The sequence below is a fragment of the Phasianus colchicus genome, chromosome 16 (genome assembly GCF_987193195.1).
Source record: "Phasianus colchicus chromosome 16, bPhaCol1.hap1.1, whole genome shotgun sequence".
Lineage (NCBI taxonomy): Eukaryota > Metazoa > Chordata > Aves > Galliformes > Phasianidae > Phasianus > Phasianus colchicus.
In genome coordinates this window covers 9,033,715-9,049,061 of record NC_143451.1, presented here as the reverse complement: position 1 = coordinate 9,049,061, position 15,347 = coordinate 9,033,715, and the positions used below count along the sequence as shown (strand labels likewise).

Sequence of the window (15,347 nt, the reverse complement as noted above, 5' to 3'; positions counted from 1 at the left end):
TAAATAAATAGATAAAGCAGAAAATGTTCTTTATCTCCTATATCTACAGTGATTTTTTAATAATATTAAACACAAGGTCAGGAATCCTTTCTTGTAGTGAGCTAAAAACTGTATCAAAGTGCAGGTGTCAAGGACTAAGAACAGTCATTGAAGCTGTTGCTGCAGCTCAGCTGGCATGCAGTAAATCATAATTTTTCTGGAAATCTGATGGTCATTTTTAAGCCCATGTTGCCTAGAATAGATCAAGATAACTGTTGAAGAAACCCAAACATAGCTAGATTTGGTAGGGTTTTTTTGTTGTTGTTGAAAAGTAGTTCTGTTTTTTTAAATGCTAAAGTGTTGTAGGTGATGGCAGAATCATTACAGTGAAGTTCTCCAGGCATGGTCACTTTCTTAAGTGTAAATGTTCAGCCAGACTGTAAATTAGAGATCTGGTTATTTTGACAAGTAAGATTTCCATCTCCTAATGTAGTATCAAATGATTCATGATCAAATGTTATTGAAGTAACAATACCAAATAAATGGCTGCTTTCTGGAGGTAAGTCAGCATTAGCTGAGAAAAGATATAACATTGGTGCTGTTTTGGTGAAAGTCAGTGAGTAATGTGCTGGTACAAAACATGCATCTCAGCCACAAAAAAGTCATACTTACTTTTTACTGGCCACATTGGCCATGCCTAGAGAGGAGGCAGTGATGGACTTTGCAACGAAGAAGAAAACGTAGAATAATGGGAGGCATAGAAAGAGGAGGAGAGTTGTGTCTGAGTGATAGGGAACATTCACTACCAGAGAGATTAGAAATCTCTCAAAGGAAAAAAAGAACAAAGAACTTTTCAAAGGCGACAGAAATAACTCTTCCTAAAGAGACAGAGAGGACCATGCAGAGTTTACTGTGATTCAGGAAATCACTTAAAGTTTCTGGTTTGAAAAGAACAGAAATACTTTTGATCTTGTTCTGCAAGAACACAGTGGCAAAGAAAAAGGGCTTACAGTTCCCTTTTATTTAGGTATGTCTCACTTCTTTCAGAAGTTACCTTATTATAAAATGGTGTTAAAATCTTCCTTTATATTTGAAATGTTTTTGTTTGTTATTTGTAGCATGATTGCTTAAAGAGAAAATATAGGCAGTTCAGCTGAAACTTCAGGCTAACCCAGGCTTCTATCCCAGCAGCCTCTTGGAGAAATAGTCACCAGCTGGCAAGGTCTTGGAACATGTTATTTCAGTCATATCATAGTGCTAAAATGGCTATTCAATTTTGAAGCTAGAAATAACTTCCATGTGCTCAATTTCCATGTTGATATACTCTATGATTATTAAAATTTAACTCTCCTTATGAAACTGCAGTAAGGGAAATTAAGTCACCCTCTTTTTAAGACGTCATTACAGAGATGCCTCTGACCCTTCATGAGCTAGTTATATATTTTTATCAGTGACTCATTAAGTTCAGATATTTCATAATTTTTTCTTGTTTCAGGCAAAGCAGCGAAACTTCTCAGCTGAGAATCAGCAGAAAAAAAATGAACAGGACAACAAGCAGGTATTGCCAAAAGCCTAACACTAATATTTTGCCCTTTTGCATGATTCATTAAAGCAGTGTCAAAATTCTGTAGCACTTTGCAAAGCAGTCTAAAGAAAATCTACGATCAGTGGCAGGACAACAGGTAATGAGCACACATTGAAACACAGGGGGTTCCATCTGATCAGGAAACTCTTCTTTACTGTGAAAGTGACTGAGCACTGGACCAGAGAGTCTGTGGAGCCACCTTCTTTTGAGGTATTTAGAAGTTCTCTGGACACAGCCCTGGGCTGCCTACTTTAAGTGGCTCTGCTTGACCAAGAGGGTTGGACCAGGTGACCTTCAGAGGTCCCTTCCAACCTCAGCCATTCTGTGATTTTGCACTAAAGGGTCTGAAAGGCAGGACGTGTGCAGAACAGCTGAAGTCTCTTAGTTTGTTGTGCATAGGGAAGAGGAGACTGAGAGAAGGTTTCATGGTGGCCTGCAACTTCCTTGCAAGGGGAGCAGAGAGAGGCACTGATCTCTCTGGTGACCAGTGGTGGGACCCAAGGGGAGAGCATGGAGTAGTGACAGGGCAGGGTCAGGTTGGGTATTAGAGAAAAGTTCTTCACTGTGAGGGTGCTCAAACACTGGAACATTCTGCCCAGGGCAGCAGTCACAGTGCTAAGCCTGCTGGATTTCAAGAAGCATTTGACAGTGCTCTGAGAAATACAATTTGAATTATGAGTGATGCTCTGCAGTGCCAGCAGTTGGAGTTGGTGATCTTTATGGATCCCATCTGACTCAAGATGTTTTATGAGTTGTGTGAAAGAAGAGTTCAGCTAGAAAGAAGTAGTAAAGGTGTGTGCTATCCAGTTTAGTTTCTCCTCTGTCTAAAATGAAGATGAGTTTATGCACCAGTTGCATTTGGATTAAATGGGAAATTTTGCAGAACAAAGAAATCTAAAATATAATTTGTGTACAAACGTATAATGAAATGGTATAATTGCTCAGTAGATATTTTCCTTTTGAAAAGGGTCATCAGACTTCAGCTGACTGACTGACTGTAAAGCTCATTTGAAAGTATTTAAATACCTTTTCTCTGAAAGCAAAATTTCCTCATCCAGTGGCAATATCCAGCCACATGGAAATGATAAGGAAAATTATCTTAATCTGTTCATTTAGAGATTCCTTCTGGATTTCTTTCTGTTTGAACTAAAATAATTATTTCTAAAATTACACTGTGTTTACTTCATGTGCTTACACATGTCTGTGTAAGTATACACACACATACTCTAATATATATACATGTTTGTTTTTAACAGAACCATCTCAGTGTTTTTTCAGTGGTTAACCCACTTGCTTCAAGTATTACTTCCAGTCTGGCCTCCAGTGTTGGATCAGATAGTTCATCTCCTACAACTGTCTCTATTATCAGTACCCAAACTCTCCCATTCTATTCTGCTGGTAACACAGTTGAATCGGTTATAGGTAAGTCTTAACATCTACTCTCTGATTGTATGTAGTTTATTGGATTATTCAAGTTCTCCTTATTTTAATGTCTGTTTATAACAGCTTATTGGTAAAGGCATTTGTATGTACTCAACTTTATTATATTTAATTTAAAACAATATCTGAGTTTTACATTGAATATTTTCCCAAAAAATCGTTTTTCGTAAGTTCTCCAGTGTAAGCATAGGAATGAGTAAGTGGGACTTATTTTAAATGGAATATCTCATTGATAGTGGCCAGCAATTTTAAGGATGCATAAAGCCTTCATAATGCATCTCACCACGTTCCTAGAAATAGAAGTGATATCTCCTCAACTTGTGTTGCTGGGCTACTGAGTTTTGACTTTTTTATCTTTGAGGTTACTGTAGCAGGTGCAGTTACAGATTTTACTGTCTTTGCAGGAAGGTGGGAGATTTTTCTTGGCTGTCTACTTCCAATCTCCTTACCAGTCTGTTCAGGGATGGAATCATATATTTTTGTTCCCCTTATGTGCACCAGACCTGAAAGGACGCAAAAAGGAGGAATCTTTATTTTTTGGATACACAAGACAGATTCAGGAAATACTCAATTCAGAAATCCTCATTGCTAACCCAGAGCCTTTCCCTCGGTTCCAACCAGCAAGGCTTTTTATCTGGAAAATGTTAAAAGGAGATAAATATTTAAATAATAATTAGACACCGGTTTTCTATCCAAGTTGTTAATAACAAAGGGGAGAACTTTGACAGTAAATTCATGCAGTCACAAGTAGGCAATCATGTCACATTATGCTGTTGTGTTTATGATTAAATAATTACATCCTCACTCCAAGAATAACTTGATACTTGGTACAAGGGTATCCTCAGCAATATGCACAGAGAGATACAGACATCTTTATTCTAAGGAGGCTTATCCAGAGCTGGATTCTCCAGTTCCTTAGTTGTCTTAGTGGCCCAATGCTGGTTTCTCTCCAGCATTTCTCTTGTGCTGGGCAGCCCAGAACTGGATGCAGTACTCCAGGCACTGTTGGATTTGCCCAGCACTTTGTTAAGCATCAGCCTGACATGGTTTAGTCATGTGGCAACACAGAACACTGTAATAATTTGAAATCCCATGGTTTATGATGTTCTCTGAAAGGAAATACACACATAATGTACACTGCTTATGTAGTGCTGTCTTCTGAACTGCTGTGTACTTTTTACACAGTATCACCATAGGCTGAGCAGAGCATACTGTATGTTCATCTCCTTCTGTCAATAAATTAGATTTTGAACACACGTATCAAACATTTCATGCTGTTGGTGATTCGCCTGCTTGAGTTCCCTAATACTTTGACAGATTAGCTGAATCACTTTGAGAATACAGAGTTTGAGTCTTTGTATATTATGTGCTTCAGTCCCCTAACCATCCAGATAGCAAGATGCTGAACACACTCCAGCATGTAAATGTCTTTCTTGCATGAAGAAACCTAAAACTGGCCATGGTGCTCTTGCTGTGGTCTCACAGGTGCTGGAGAGCAATCATTTCCTTCAGCCTGCTGGCTGCACTGTTCCTAATGCAGGCCAGCTGCTTTTACTTCCCCCAGAACATGCTGAATGTATTGTCTGTTAGGATTCCTAGCTCTTTTTCTGCAAAACTGCTTTCTGGTCATTTGGTCCCCAGCCTGTACTGTTGCAAGGGACTGTTCTATCCCAGGTGCTGCATTACTTGATCAGGCTTTGTTGAACTTCATGTGGTTTCTGGCAGCCCTTTCAGGCAGCCTTTCTCCATCCCTCCAAGTGTCATTCCTGACATCTAGTGTATCAGCTGGTCCCTGTTAATTGGCGTTATGCACAAACTTGCTGAAATATGTGGCACTTCTACAGTAAATATGATTTATTCAGGAGTCTGTAGCAGGAAATGTGATTTGAAGGACATTGTATTTTGCAGCCTGTGGTGTCAGTCACATGAGCAGGGCTGTGCTGTGATTAGCTGGTGTGCTTGAAGGTTTCTGTGTTTAAATCAGTGTGTGCCAGAGAGCAGGAGACTGCAGGCAGTGAGTCAGCACTTAGCAATGGTAAGGTAGGCATTTCCTCTTCTCATCTTTTTTTGAAAGTAATCTGTGCAGAATATTAAATGGCAGATATTTTTCTACAGTCTCACAAGTAGGTACCCTGCTTTCCTGAAAAGTTTTGTTGGATGATCTGTGTGTTGAAACATACATGGAAAATTATTTTTAGTTGTAAGAATTAGTGAGCAGATTTTTAGTTTTTGTTCTTTGCAAGTAATATAATGTCACTGCTTAGAGTTAATACTGTGGAAATAAATTTTTTTGTCAAAATAAAGAGTGCTTTTGGAGTAAAAGTATGTGCTAGTTGACCAGAACAAGTAGCTAATGTAACAGTAAAATCCAAGGTCTAATTTCCATGGACTTGATGTGGTGCTAATTCAGTATAATTTTAAAATTATATACTAAAATTATATGCAGAACAAGTGTTGCAAAGTCATTTAAGCTGTTATATTCTGTTTCCATGTCCTTTTGTCATTCTCTTATTGAGCTTAAGAGATTCTTGATTCTTCTGAGGTAAAATATGCCTTTGCTGTCTTCAGCTGTTTTTCTAAAATACTTTTCAGGATGCTATTTTTGTTATTTGGTGAGTCATAATGTCCATGTCTCATGAAAGTATAGGTTAATGTACTTTACTGTAACTGTGTAGATTTTGTGGGTTCTTTCTCCAAAGAAATTTCATATATGTAAGTTGTTTCTCCAGAGTTCTACTTTGTGGATATACTGGATGGCAGTGAAAATGAAGTGCTGTATGTAATTTGAATAGAGCAAAAAATTTAAAGCACTCGTAGAACAAATCTATAATGTTTGTGTAGAAATTGGTGCACTGAGGAATTGTTTAAAAACAAAAAGAACGAAGGAGCTGCAGGAAGAGAAGATGGTAGGTGGTAATAGGAAAAGAGGATGAATGGCTTTGGATAAAGGATTATGGGAAATGCAGGAGTTATATTAGCAAGAACTGAGGATGCTTTGTCAGACAGTGAGGTCTGAAGTCTTTTCTTTGTCCCTTCATCATGATTTCATGGGGAGCTCTAAGTTTTTTCTGTCTGCTGGCTGAGTAATTGTCCTCAAGAGCTGAAGAAAAGAAGGGGATAGGGGAGCTGAGAATGAACATGCCAATCAGATAGAGCTAGCACTTAACACTGAGGCTTATGTGATGCATTGAACACTGAAGAATGATGGAACAGAAGCTACGTTATTGCAAGCTACTCCTGTCAGACAGGGGAAATAGCGTGAATAGCCCTGCTTTTATTCTAGTGGGGGGAGAAAAAAACAACACAAAAAAAGAAAGAAACATTCATATGGTGTTGTTGCACAAACATACTGAGAAAGGTTCACATGCACAAAGGGTGATTAGTGGGGTCCACTGCTGATGGAGCACAATGGTGAATATCATTTACAGAGAAAAACGGAAATGTAAGAAGAGGGAGAAAAAAAAAAAGGACAGAGAAAGCTGTCCAAGATGCCAGGTGAGAAGTGCAAGTTGGGGCAGAAGAACATCCTTTCTTGGGCATCCTGTCCAGCACAGCAGGTGGTTTCCTCCCCCATAACACTTTCCCATGTCAACATTGACAGTATAGCTATTCATCAAAATCATCCCAGATGCCTTATTAGATCTTCCCAGTTAGGCAATGATTAGTGTTAATTGGAACTCTCTTTGACCAGTGGGTGGTGCTGCATGGTATTAGATATGATCTAGACATTAAAGATTTTTATGATGGAAATGCTAATAAAAATAATCAAAGTTTCCTCATTTCAGCATCATGATAGTTATATGGATAATTCACTAACACAGTGTTCTGTTTGACAGGTTCAGCTTTAGATATACATTTCAACGGTGTGAATGTTGCATCCATAAATAGAGAGTTGGAAGATCAAGAAGGCAGTGACCTTGGATTAGCAAGTAAGCGGTTCAAATCGTAAAATCAATCTACATATCACTTAAAGCTATTTTATTTCTTACCTTTCTAATTGTTTACTCTTCACAATTGTTGTTACACACAACAGTGACTGTGCAGAAAAGTTCTTGGTTATGTTCTTCCTGTTTAATTTTGAGATGTAAGCAGGTTAGACTGCTATCATCCTGTCTCTCTTTTGGAAGGGGTTGGTCTATTAAAAAATGCTTTTGGCATGCCCTTGGGGCCATGGGCAGAATAGCTGATGGAAGGACTGACTTACATACATTTATAGAATGTCTTGATGCATTTATAGAAAATCCTGACCACAGGCAATCTCTGCTCTGGTACCTCCTGCTCTTTCTTCTCTGACGTCGGTGTTTTCAGGGCTGTTTCTTATACCTTTTTTCTCACTCCTTGCTGCTTTGCAGCTTTTTGCCCTCCTACATGCCTTTCCCAGAAGCACCACCAGTGCTGCTGATGGGTTTGGCTGTGTGCTGCAGCAGCTCTGCACTGCGGTGGCTGGGAATGGCTGTGCCCAGCATGGGGCAGTGCTGGCCTGTCCTCACCCACAGCCTTGCTACTCAGTGCTGATTGTGTTGGGCAAAATCCAGTGGATGTGAGGAATAACTCAAGTACTAGAAAAGAGATGGCTCTGTTACAACTCCATACAGTGTTTGCTTGGGATCTTTACTTGAGCTCTTAAAATTTGAGAGTTCTTACTGCTCCCTGGCTTCTCCTGCAAATAGAGGCATAGGTTTATTGTTTGTTATGTCACATACATCTCTGGTTTGTCCTGTATCTTCCTTAGGTAGTTGCTCAGGAGACTGACTTTGCCAACACTTTCTGAGTATTCCATGATATATTTTTGAAGACATTGTTGCAGTGCAGCATATAATGAGCATTCCTTTCTTCTTTTTTAATATTTCTAAAAAGATGTTTTCTCTGATGACATAAATTCATCAGTTTTAAGCAAAAACAGAAAACCATAATAATGACTTATGATATCAAGTATAACTCACTTGACTGTTTTATCTTCTTCAAGGAAAAGGTGATGTCATTTTTATTGCATTTCAAAATTATTGATTAAAATCTTTACAGTAAATGTTGAACTGTTTCCTCATCAGGAAAATCCAATGCATCTGTTCACAGTTATTCAAGTAATTGCATCATTTAACATTCATTCTAAAGATACCTTACTTTTATTATTGCCATTATTTTGCAAAATTATGAGCAATACATTTGTTTGATTATATTATTTATTACTTTGTTTCAAACTTAGTTTTGGTAGAGTTAAGTACATTTGACATTTAAAATCTACTGAACAAAAGTATGTAGAAGAAAGAAATTGAGGTATTTCTGACTATTATGCAGTAAAACATTTTCAAGGTATGTAGTCTTACTTTCTCAACTCTAGTTCTGACTCCAGTCAATTTTTCCATTTGCTTTATTGGCTGTAAATATTTGTAAATCAGATAACCTGATCTGAAAAACATTTTCTCTCTCTGTAGCTGCAGATGATGGCACTGCTTCTAAATGTTCAATTTTAAAATATTTTTTACAATAGCAGATAAATAATACTTTGTTTATTAATGGCAGGTATTTGAATATACAATTTAATTTTAAGAATACTTGCAGAGCTGTGTCCTGCTTTGGAACTAATTTTTATTTTTTATTTTTTTGTGCATGCTTAGGTCAAAGATTACTGGAAAGTTCAGCACCTGTCAATATTCCAGGTTCTCTTGTTCGTTCCTCCTCTTTACATTCATCATCATCCCTTTCAACCTCTCCACTCAATTCTCTTTCACAATCACTTTCTCAGTCTTTTGTTTCATCTACTATGGTCCCTCATCAACAGCAGCCTCAGCCTTTGAAGTCAGAACAGAATATATTGGGCACCTCTGCCTCTTCTCACAACTCTTTAGGTAAGTAGGCTGAAGGCTGCAGTGCTGTGTTTTAAGATGGGAATCAGTGGCAGGTCAGGAGGGTTCAGCTCAAGGCTTTGCAGATTTCCCATGACTTGATCTGGAAGACAAAGCCCAGCTATTATAATTGTTAACGCTGCTGACAGTGGTGTTAAATGAGGTATGTGGGAGAGAGTTCAAGGAGTTAATTTTTCCTTCCTAGTGAAGACAAAAAGTTTTCTTGGAAGAGGAGATACTTACTTGGAGAGGCATTTGAAAGATAGAGTAGACAGCAAGAACGCATTCTAGCTACAACTTCTGTTAATGGAAAATAGAAAATAGAGAGGAAGAACTAAAATGATGTATGAACTTCTGGGAGCAAAGGTTTTTGTATATGAATATATTCCCACCATTTCTTCTCCTTTTGCGGACTGTGCTCTCTTTTATTAAAAGCAGCAAGAGAAAAGCTTGTGGTAAGTTTCACGAATTGCTCCAGAACTAGAAATATTTTCCAGACTTTTACATTTCTGAAGATAGTAAAATAATGAGTCCTGCAGGTAAAAGTATAAGTTTTGCATTTGCGTTGTATTTATGTAGTTCTGCATGTTAAACATTCTGCAGCAGGGTGTACAGACATTATTTTTTGTTTTACAGGTTTAAATGGTGTTACAGGGAGCATGTGGGACTTTGTAACTGGGAATTTCTCTCCCAGCCCATCCCCAGTTCTAAGCAGTGGCACTGCCCCCTCAGTAAGTTCAAACAGCAGTGGGAACGAACTGACTCGAGTTAGACAGGAACTTGATGATGCCAAGAGAAAACTAAAACAATGGGAAGAATCTTGGCAACAAGTAAAACAGGTACATTTATTTATGGTATTACATTTTTTTTCTGTATTTAATAAACATGCACCTCCAACTGTTTTTCCTTTTTATTAATTTTATTATCCTTGAACCCAGAGTTTTTTTTACAGTCTATCAAGTGAATTGACCATGAATGATGTTTTTTCCAAATGAGCTGACAGCGTAAAGGAAGCAAACCCTTTAGTGCTGAACAGCCCTGTATCTCAGTGTAAAGTAACTAAAGACACACATTCCTGTACTACTTTCCATTGATAAACACACACACACACACACACACACAAAAAAAAGCTTGCTAACAACTCTGGCTGTGTCTTGTGCCTGGATGACATTCAGCCATCTCAGCAGTCAAACTGAGCTCTTGATAATTGCCATTCCAGTGCATTTCCTGTAGTCCTTCTCTTCCTTTCATATCATATTCTCTGTGACAAGGAGTAGCAAAGTAGCTCTGCTGCATTCTGGCAGGTTTTAATGTCTCCTGACCTGAAATTTGAACATGTGGTTCCATTCATAGAGCTCCATACATGTGACAATAGGATAAGTAGGGAAAAACATTACATTGACCATAATTACATTGTTGTGTTTAAAATTAGAAATCTGTACCTTTGAAGGGTTTTGAATTTGCTCTTCCATTTTTAATTGAAAAAATAATTTTTCTTCCATTCTGGAAATCGTTTTCTCTCAGGCATGTGATGCATGGCAAAAAGAGGCTCAAGAAGCAAATGAACGTGCTGATGTTGCATCTGCTGACAAACAACTTGCTCTTCAGAAGAAGGAAGCAGTGGAAAATAAATTAAAAAAGCTGAAGGTGCAATTAGCTGCCTGCCTGTCTACAGCATTACCTTACATGGAAAACTATGGAGACATAGAAAAAATATCCTTGCCAAAGCTTCGTTCCTTACAAAGCCGGCTGCACTTAGATTTAGGAACAATAGATGAGGTGAGTTTCTTCATCTGTGTAACTATTTTTGCTTAACTAAAACTGACAGCTCAGTAAGCTTCAGTGAGATGCACATGCCAGGTTTAATTTCAGAGAGCATCACTGATCTCAGTGTTAAGTCTTTCTTTCCAGACTACATGATGATGTTCAGAGTTTTCAGCCTGATAGATTCTTCTGATTTTTTGATCAGCTATCAGAATAAATTACAAGCAATTCACAAGGGTTCTGAGGGTGATTTTAAAAAAATAAATACAGAAAAAAATCTGAAAAAGCTTAAATTGCCAATATTTCAGCCACTACCTAAATAAATTAAAAGTTGTGGTAAATAAATGTAAACAATTACACATTATTCACTTGTTTAGAATGTAGGTGGTGAGGTTCTGCTCTAGGAGTTTGTATAGTCAGAGAGGCCAGTAAAAACTTGGAGCATAGAATCACTGGCAATCGACGGGACCTCTGGAGATCATCTAGTCCAATGCCCCACTCAAACAGGGTCAACCTGAGCAGATTGTTACAGCCTGGCCCAGAAGTTTTTTGAAGGATGGAGATGCTGGAACCTCTGTGGGCAGCCTTGTCCAATGTCTGACCACCCTCACTGTAAAAATGGGATTTCCTGTCCTTATCATTTGTGCCTGTTGCCTCTTCTTTCACTGGATACCATCAAGAGGAGACTGTATCTTTTTTTACTTCCTCCCACAAGGTATTTATACACATTGATCAGAATCCCTCTCTTCTTTCAGCCTTTCCTCGTGTCAGATGCTTTGGTCCCTTAGTCACATTAGTGACCACAATGCTGCATTCCACCTTCTCTAAAACCCAAACTGAGGTTCTGCCAAAACAGAAGATGCTCTTTTGCTGTCAGATGCAGAGCATTTCTCAGGGCTGTCAAGGCTTTGAAAATCATATTCCCTTCCTCTGAACATAATCAAGGGAGATAATAATGACTTCAGACTGTCCTGAGCTGAGTTTGCTTCCACATTACATTTTATTCTACAGTCTTGAAGGGCAGTGATAATGCAGTGATGGCAGTTCTTTTTGCTTTGACTGTCATAGGGCAGTCCAGACAAAAAAAAAAAAAAGGTAATATTTTCTTCCACTTACTGGAACAGTCTGCCATACTCCTGTACCTGTTTCAGTTCAGCAGTGTATTCTCTGTCTCAGTGCTCCTCCTGTCCAGTGACATCTCTATCAGCATGAACTGTTGCCTTGAAGAAAAGCCAGGCTCTCCTTACAGAAGGTTAAAACATTATTTAAATCTCTGGCAATAAAGTAGATAGATGAGACTTGCTATTGCCAGGCCCCTGTGCTAAGTACATTTGCTTTAGGGATCACTTGTTTTTCTCCTGAGGGATTTTAAATACAAGCAAAACAGTCCTGGAATCTCCTACCTGAACACAGTCATTAGATCCTGGGACAGAAGTCATCTCAGCCAGACTGGGCTGTTCAGAACAATTGTTCAGAACAACCAGCCTTTACAGCTGCTCAGCTTCTCAGGTTTTCTTTACCACTGTGGCCTCTTCTCACCTATCTCTTCTTTCCAGGAGAAAGGTACTGTCTTAGTGCAACACAGTGTTATGGATGCTTCTCTGAACCTGAAGATGACTCTCTCAAAAATTAATATAATTTTTAGATGCCTTTCACTTCTTCTTTAATAAGGTTGACGTGGTTTACTACATGGAGACATCTGTTTGCATCCTTCCCAAAGTCCATCCCTGTAGCTTTATTCAAAGCATAACTTATTTGGGAAGCTTCCATTTTGTCTTAATGCAAACACCTCTCACAACCTAAGAAAATGTAACAGTACTTCAAAATGTCAAAACAAGGAAGTACACGATAGTAAAAAAGGCTGACTTTTTTTTCTTGCTTTGCTCACCTATCCCAATGATGCAGAAAAGCTGCAGTCCAGAAGTGCTAGCCTAGATATTTTCTTGTCTAAGTGCACCTATACTGCTCCAGCTGCTGTTGTAATGGTTGTGCATGCTCAGATCTTACAACCCTCAACTTGGTTATTTATCGTACAAAACCAGTATTCTTTGTGTTGTTAGAGTTTTTGTCAGGACAGCTAAGCATAAAATTGCTAAAACGTAACTGTACAGTTTGGAATCCTTTTACTGAGTGCAGTAATCATCTTACAGGTGATTTTTCAGCTTCAGTCAAAGAAGTGTATAGTATGTCAAGAAGGTGATCGTAGCACTGTCCTGAATCCATGTCAACATTACATACTTTGTGATCACTGTGCAGCTAAGCAAGAAGAATGTCCCTGCTGCAAGAAAAAAAGTAATCTGTGGTAACATACAGGCATGGTACTCGTATCATGTTAATGAATGAAATATATTTTATGCTTTTGTATTTTGTATAAAAATTATATAAATCACTGATAATTAATCCATTTAATAGTGCTAGACTGATTTCAGTTTTGATGTGAGAAACTCAGTTGCTTTTCTTGCTCACCTTTACATATCAATATCAGTCAGTCAGTGAGCTTCTAATAGTCTCAAATTCTTCCATTCCAACTCAATCCCACCCCAGTCTTCTCCAACTCCCACTCACATTCCAAGTGCACAAGATACTTAGGTTCATTTGCACTGTAATGGTTTTGCAGAAGTCTTACCACGATGAATGGAAGTTCTCGTGACTTACTGTCATGAGCAGAAGGTAGATACAGGTGCACTAAGCATGCACTGAGCAGTACCAACAGCCCCTGAGCCACGTCTGCTCTGCGTGCTGTGCCAGAGCCAGTACTGGGGAATCGGTCTAACACTATGTTTACTTTGCTGTTTGAAAAACTCTGATTACTATAAAAGCACTTTTTAATTATTTTTTGTTGTTGTTGTTGGAGGATATATTGTAAATTGCTTTAAGCTGCTTTCTTGGTCTTAAGCTTATTTTTTAATACACAATAATATGATGCTTTATATGTGTACTGTGAATTTCAAATATTTCATATGGTTTTACTGTTAAATCATAAGAAGATTAAATAGACGTGAGAACTTACCTAGATTTTTTACAATTTGTAAGTTAACTGCATACTATGATATTTATAAATGTACCAGTGGGAAGAAAAACAGTAAGGCACATCTGCTTTCATATTTAAAGACATGTTTTAAATTTTGTGGAGCGGATCACTTTTAGTAAAGTGCTGTGCATTTGCATATTTCTCTTGGTTTCGATATTTGTAGTCTTAAACTTTTTGTACCTTATCTAACTTGTGTGGTACTTGTTGGGAGCAGACACGTAATAACTTTTATCAAGTGCCTATGCCAAATACCCTAAAAATAGCAGAAGACATAAAAAGAGGATTTTGCAGTTAAGTTCTATTGCTTAGTTTTGTGTCATACAATATGATGATAATGAGAATGTCTCTTGCTTTTATAAGTATTTTGAAGTAAACGTTTTCACTAATAGGCAACACATGAAAGGAGCTGCGAAATGACTTTGATATGTCACCAGGCAGTGGCACTTGGACATACTGATTCTTTTAAAAGGCGGTAACGTACTTCATCCTGGTTGTTGGGAATGTGCAATTTAGGAGGAGAAGTTAGTTAATTCTTGATGTTAACACTGTCTGTGTTCAGGTTAACTGCCTGTGTTATCCCTTCTGTTGTTAAATCCACGTGAGACGCTAGTACAGCTTACACTGAATGACCTCCTACTGTGTTACATGATTTGTATCTCTGTATCGATGTATTCAGTACAAGAAGTGTATACACAGGCAGAGAAGAGTTAATCTATTTAAAGTTCTTTCATGTTGAATCAAAAAGCAAAGTGTGTACTGAAATCATTGTTGTTTAACAGAGCTTAAGTGGCAGTGTCTTTGTGGGGTTTTGTGGTCTTTATCTGAAGACGTGAGTCAGCAAAGAACCAAACCATGACACATCTCTGTGATAACTAAATGTACTCTGCTGCTTTCCTAAGGCACGTCGGTTTGCAGGAATGTTAGAGACCTTTCAAAAAGGGGAAAGGAAGTTAAAGTATTAAATATATTTTTACTTATTCCTATTTCAGAAACTTCTTGAAGATCATAGCGGTCCATTTTAAATAAAGATCAAAGTTGGGTTTAAAATGTGATTTTGTTGACTCATAGTTTCTCTACAGTTTTTGTCTCGAGAGAAGTATAAAATTAAACTAGTGGCATTTTCAAACACTCCTGCACTTTTGTATGCTAACATTAAGATACTGCTCTGTTTTCAAGGTGTAGTCAGCCTTGGACTGTGATAAAAAAGAGGTTTGGCGTTAGCTATTAATGTCTTTGTGCATTTGTGCAGTCTGTGACAAACAGTGATTTTTGAACCATAACCACACTGTGGGTGGAATAGAGCAGAGTTATTCATGTGCGATATTTGGAACAGTAAGTAAATCAAAGACTAATGTGTAATTATTGTTGGAAATTGTTACATTTTCAAACAAGAATTTACTTTGGATACCAGAGTACTAAATATAACCACAGTGTGGAAGAGTTTTCTGCAGCTGTTGTACCCACAAGCCTGTTTAGAAACGTCTTAATCGACAATTTTGCTTTGGTACTTTAAAGGAAACCTGTTCAGCCCACATCTCACTGCTGATATTTGTCTCCTAAGAGATACAGAAGGATGGTTTTGTCCTGTCTTGTCAGAGTTTGTTGTTCTTTGTTGGAATTCTTGTGCATTTGCTTACAATCCTACAGCTATTGGTGCTCTCCTTCTCTCTGTCTTTTTTTTAATAATTGGTGCTTTTCCGAGTCT

General features: G+C 38.0%; 1 protein-coding gene across 6 annotated transcripts in view; it reads left to right on the top strand.

Annotated features, from left to right (window-relative positions):
* The window catches only part of UNKL (unk like zinc finger), a 33,154-nt gene extending 17,807 nt beyond the window's left edge, over positions 1-15,347 (top strand). Inside the window, exons 10-17 of one of the 6 annotated variants that reach the window (XM_090151792.1) lie at positions 1,475-1,537; positions 2,821-2,986; positions 6,841-6,933; positions 8,620-8,850; positions 9,484-9,686; positions 10,372-10,626; positions 12,762-12,903; positions 14,032-15,347. In XM_090151792.1, coding sequence (XP_090007918.1) covers positions 1,475-1,537; positions 2,821-2,986; positions 6,841-6,933; positions 8,620-8,850; positions 9,484-9,686; positions 10,372-10,626; positions 12,762-12,903; positions 14,032-14,042 — 1,164 coding nt within the window. In that variant the 3' untranslated portion in view covers positions 14,043-15,347. The other 5 variants (XM_031606958.2, XM_031606955.2, XM_090151794.1 and 2 more) reach the window with 5 other exon arrangements.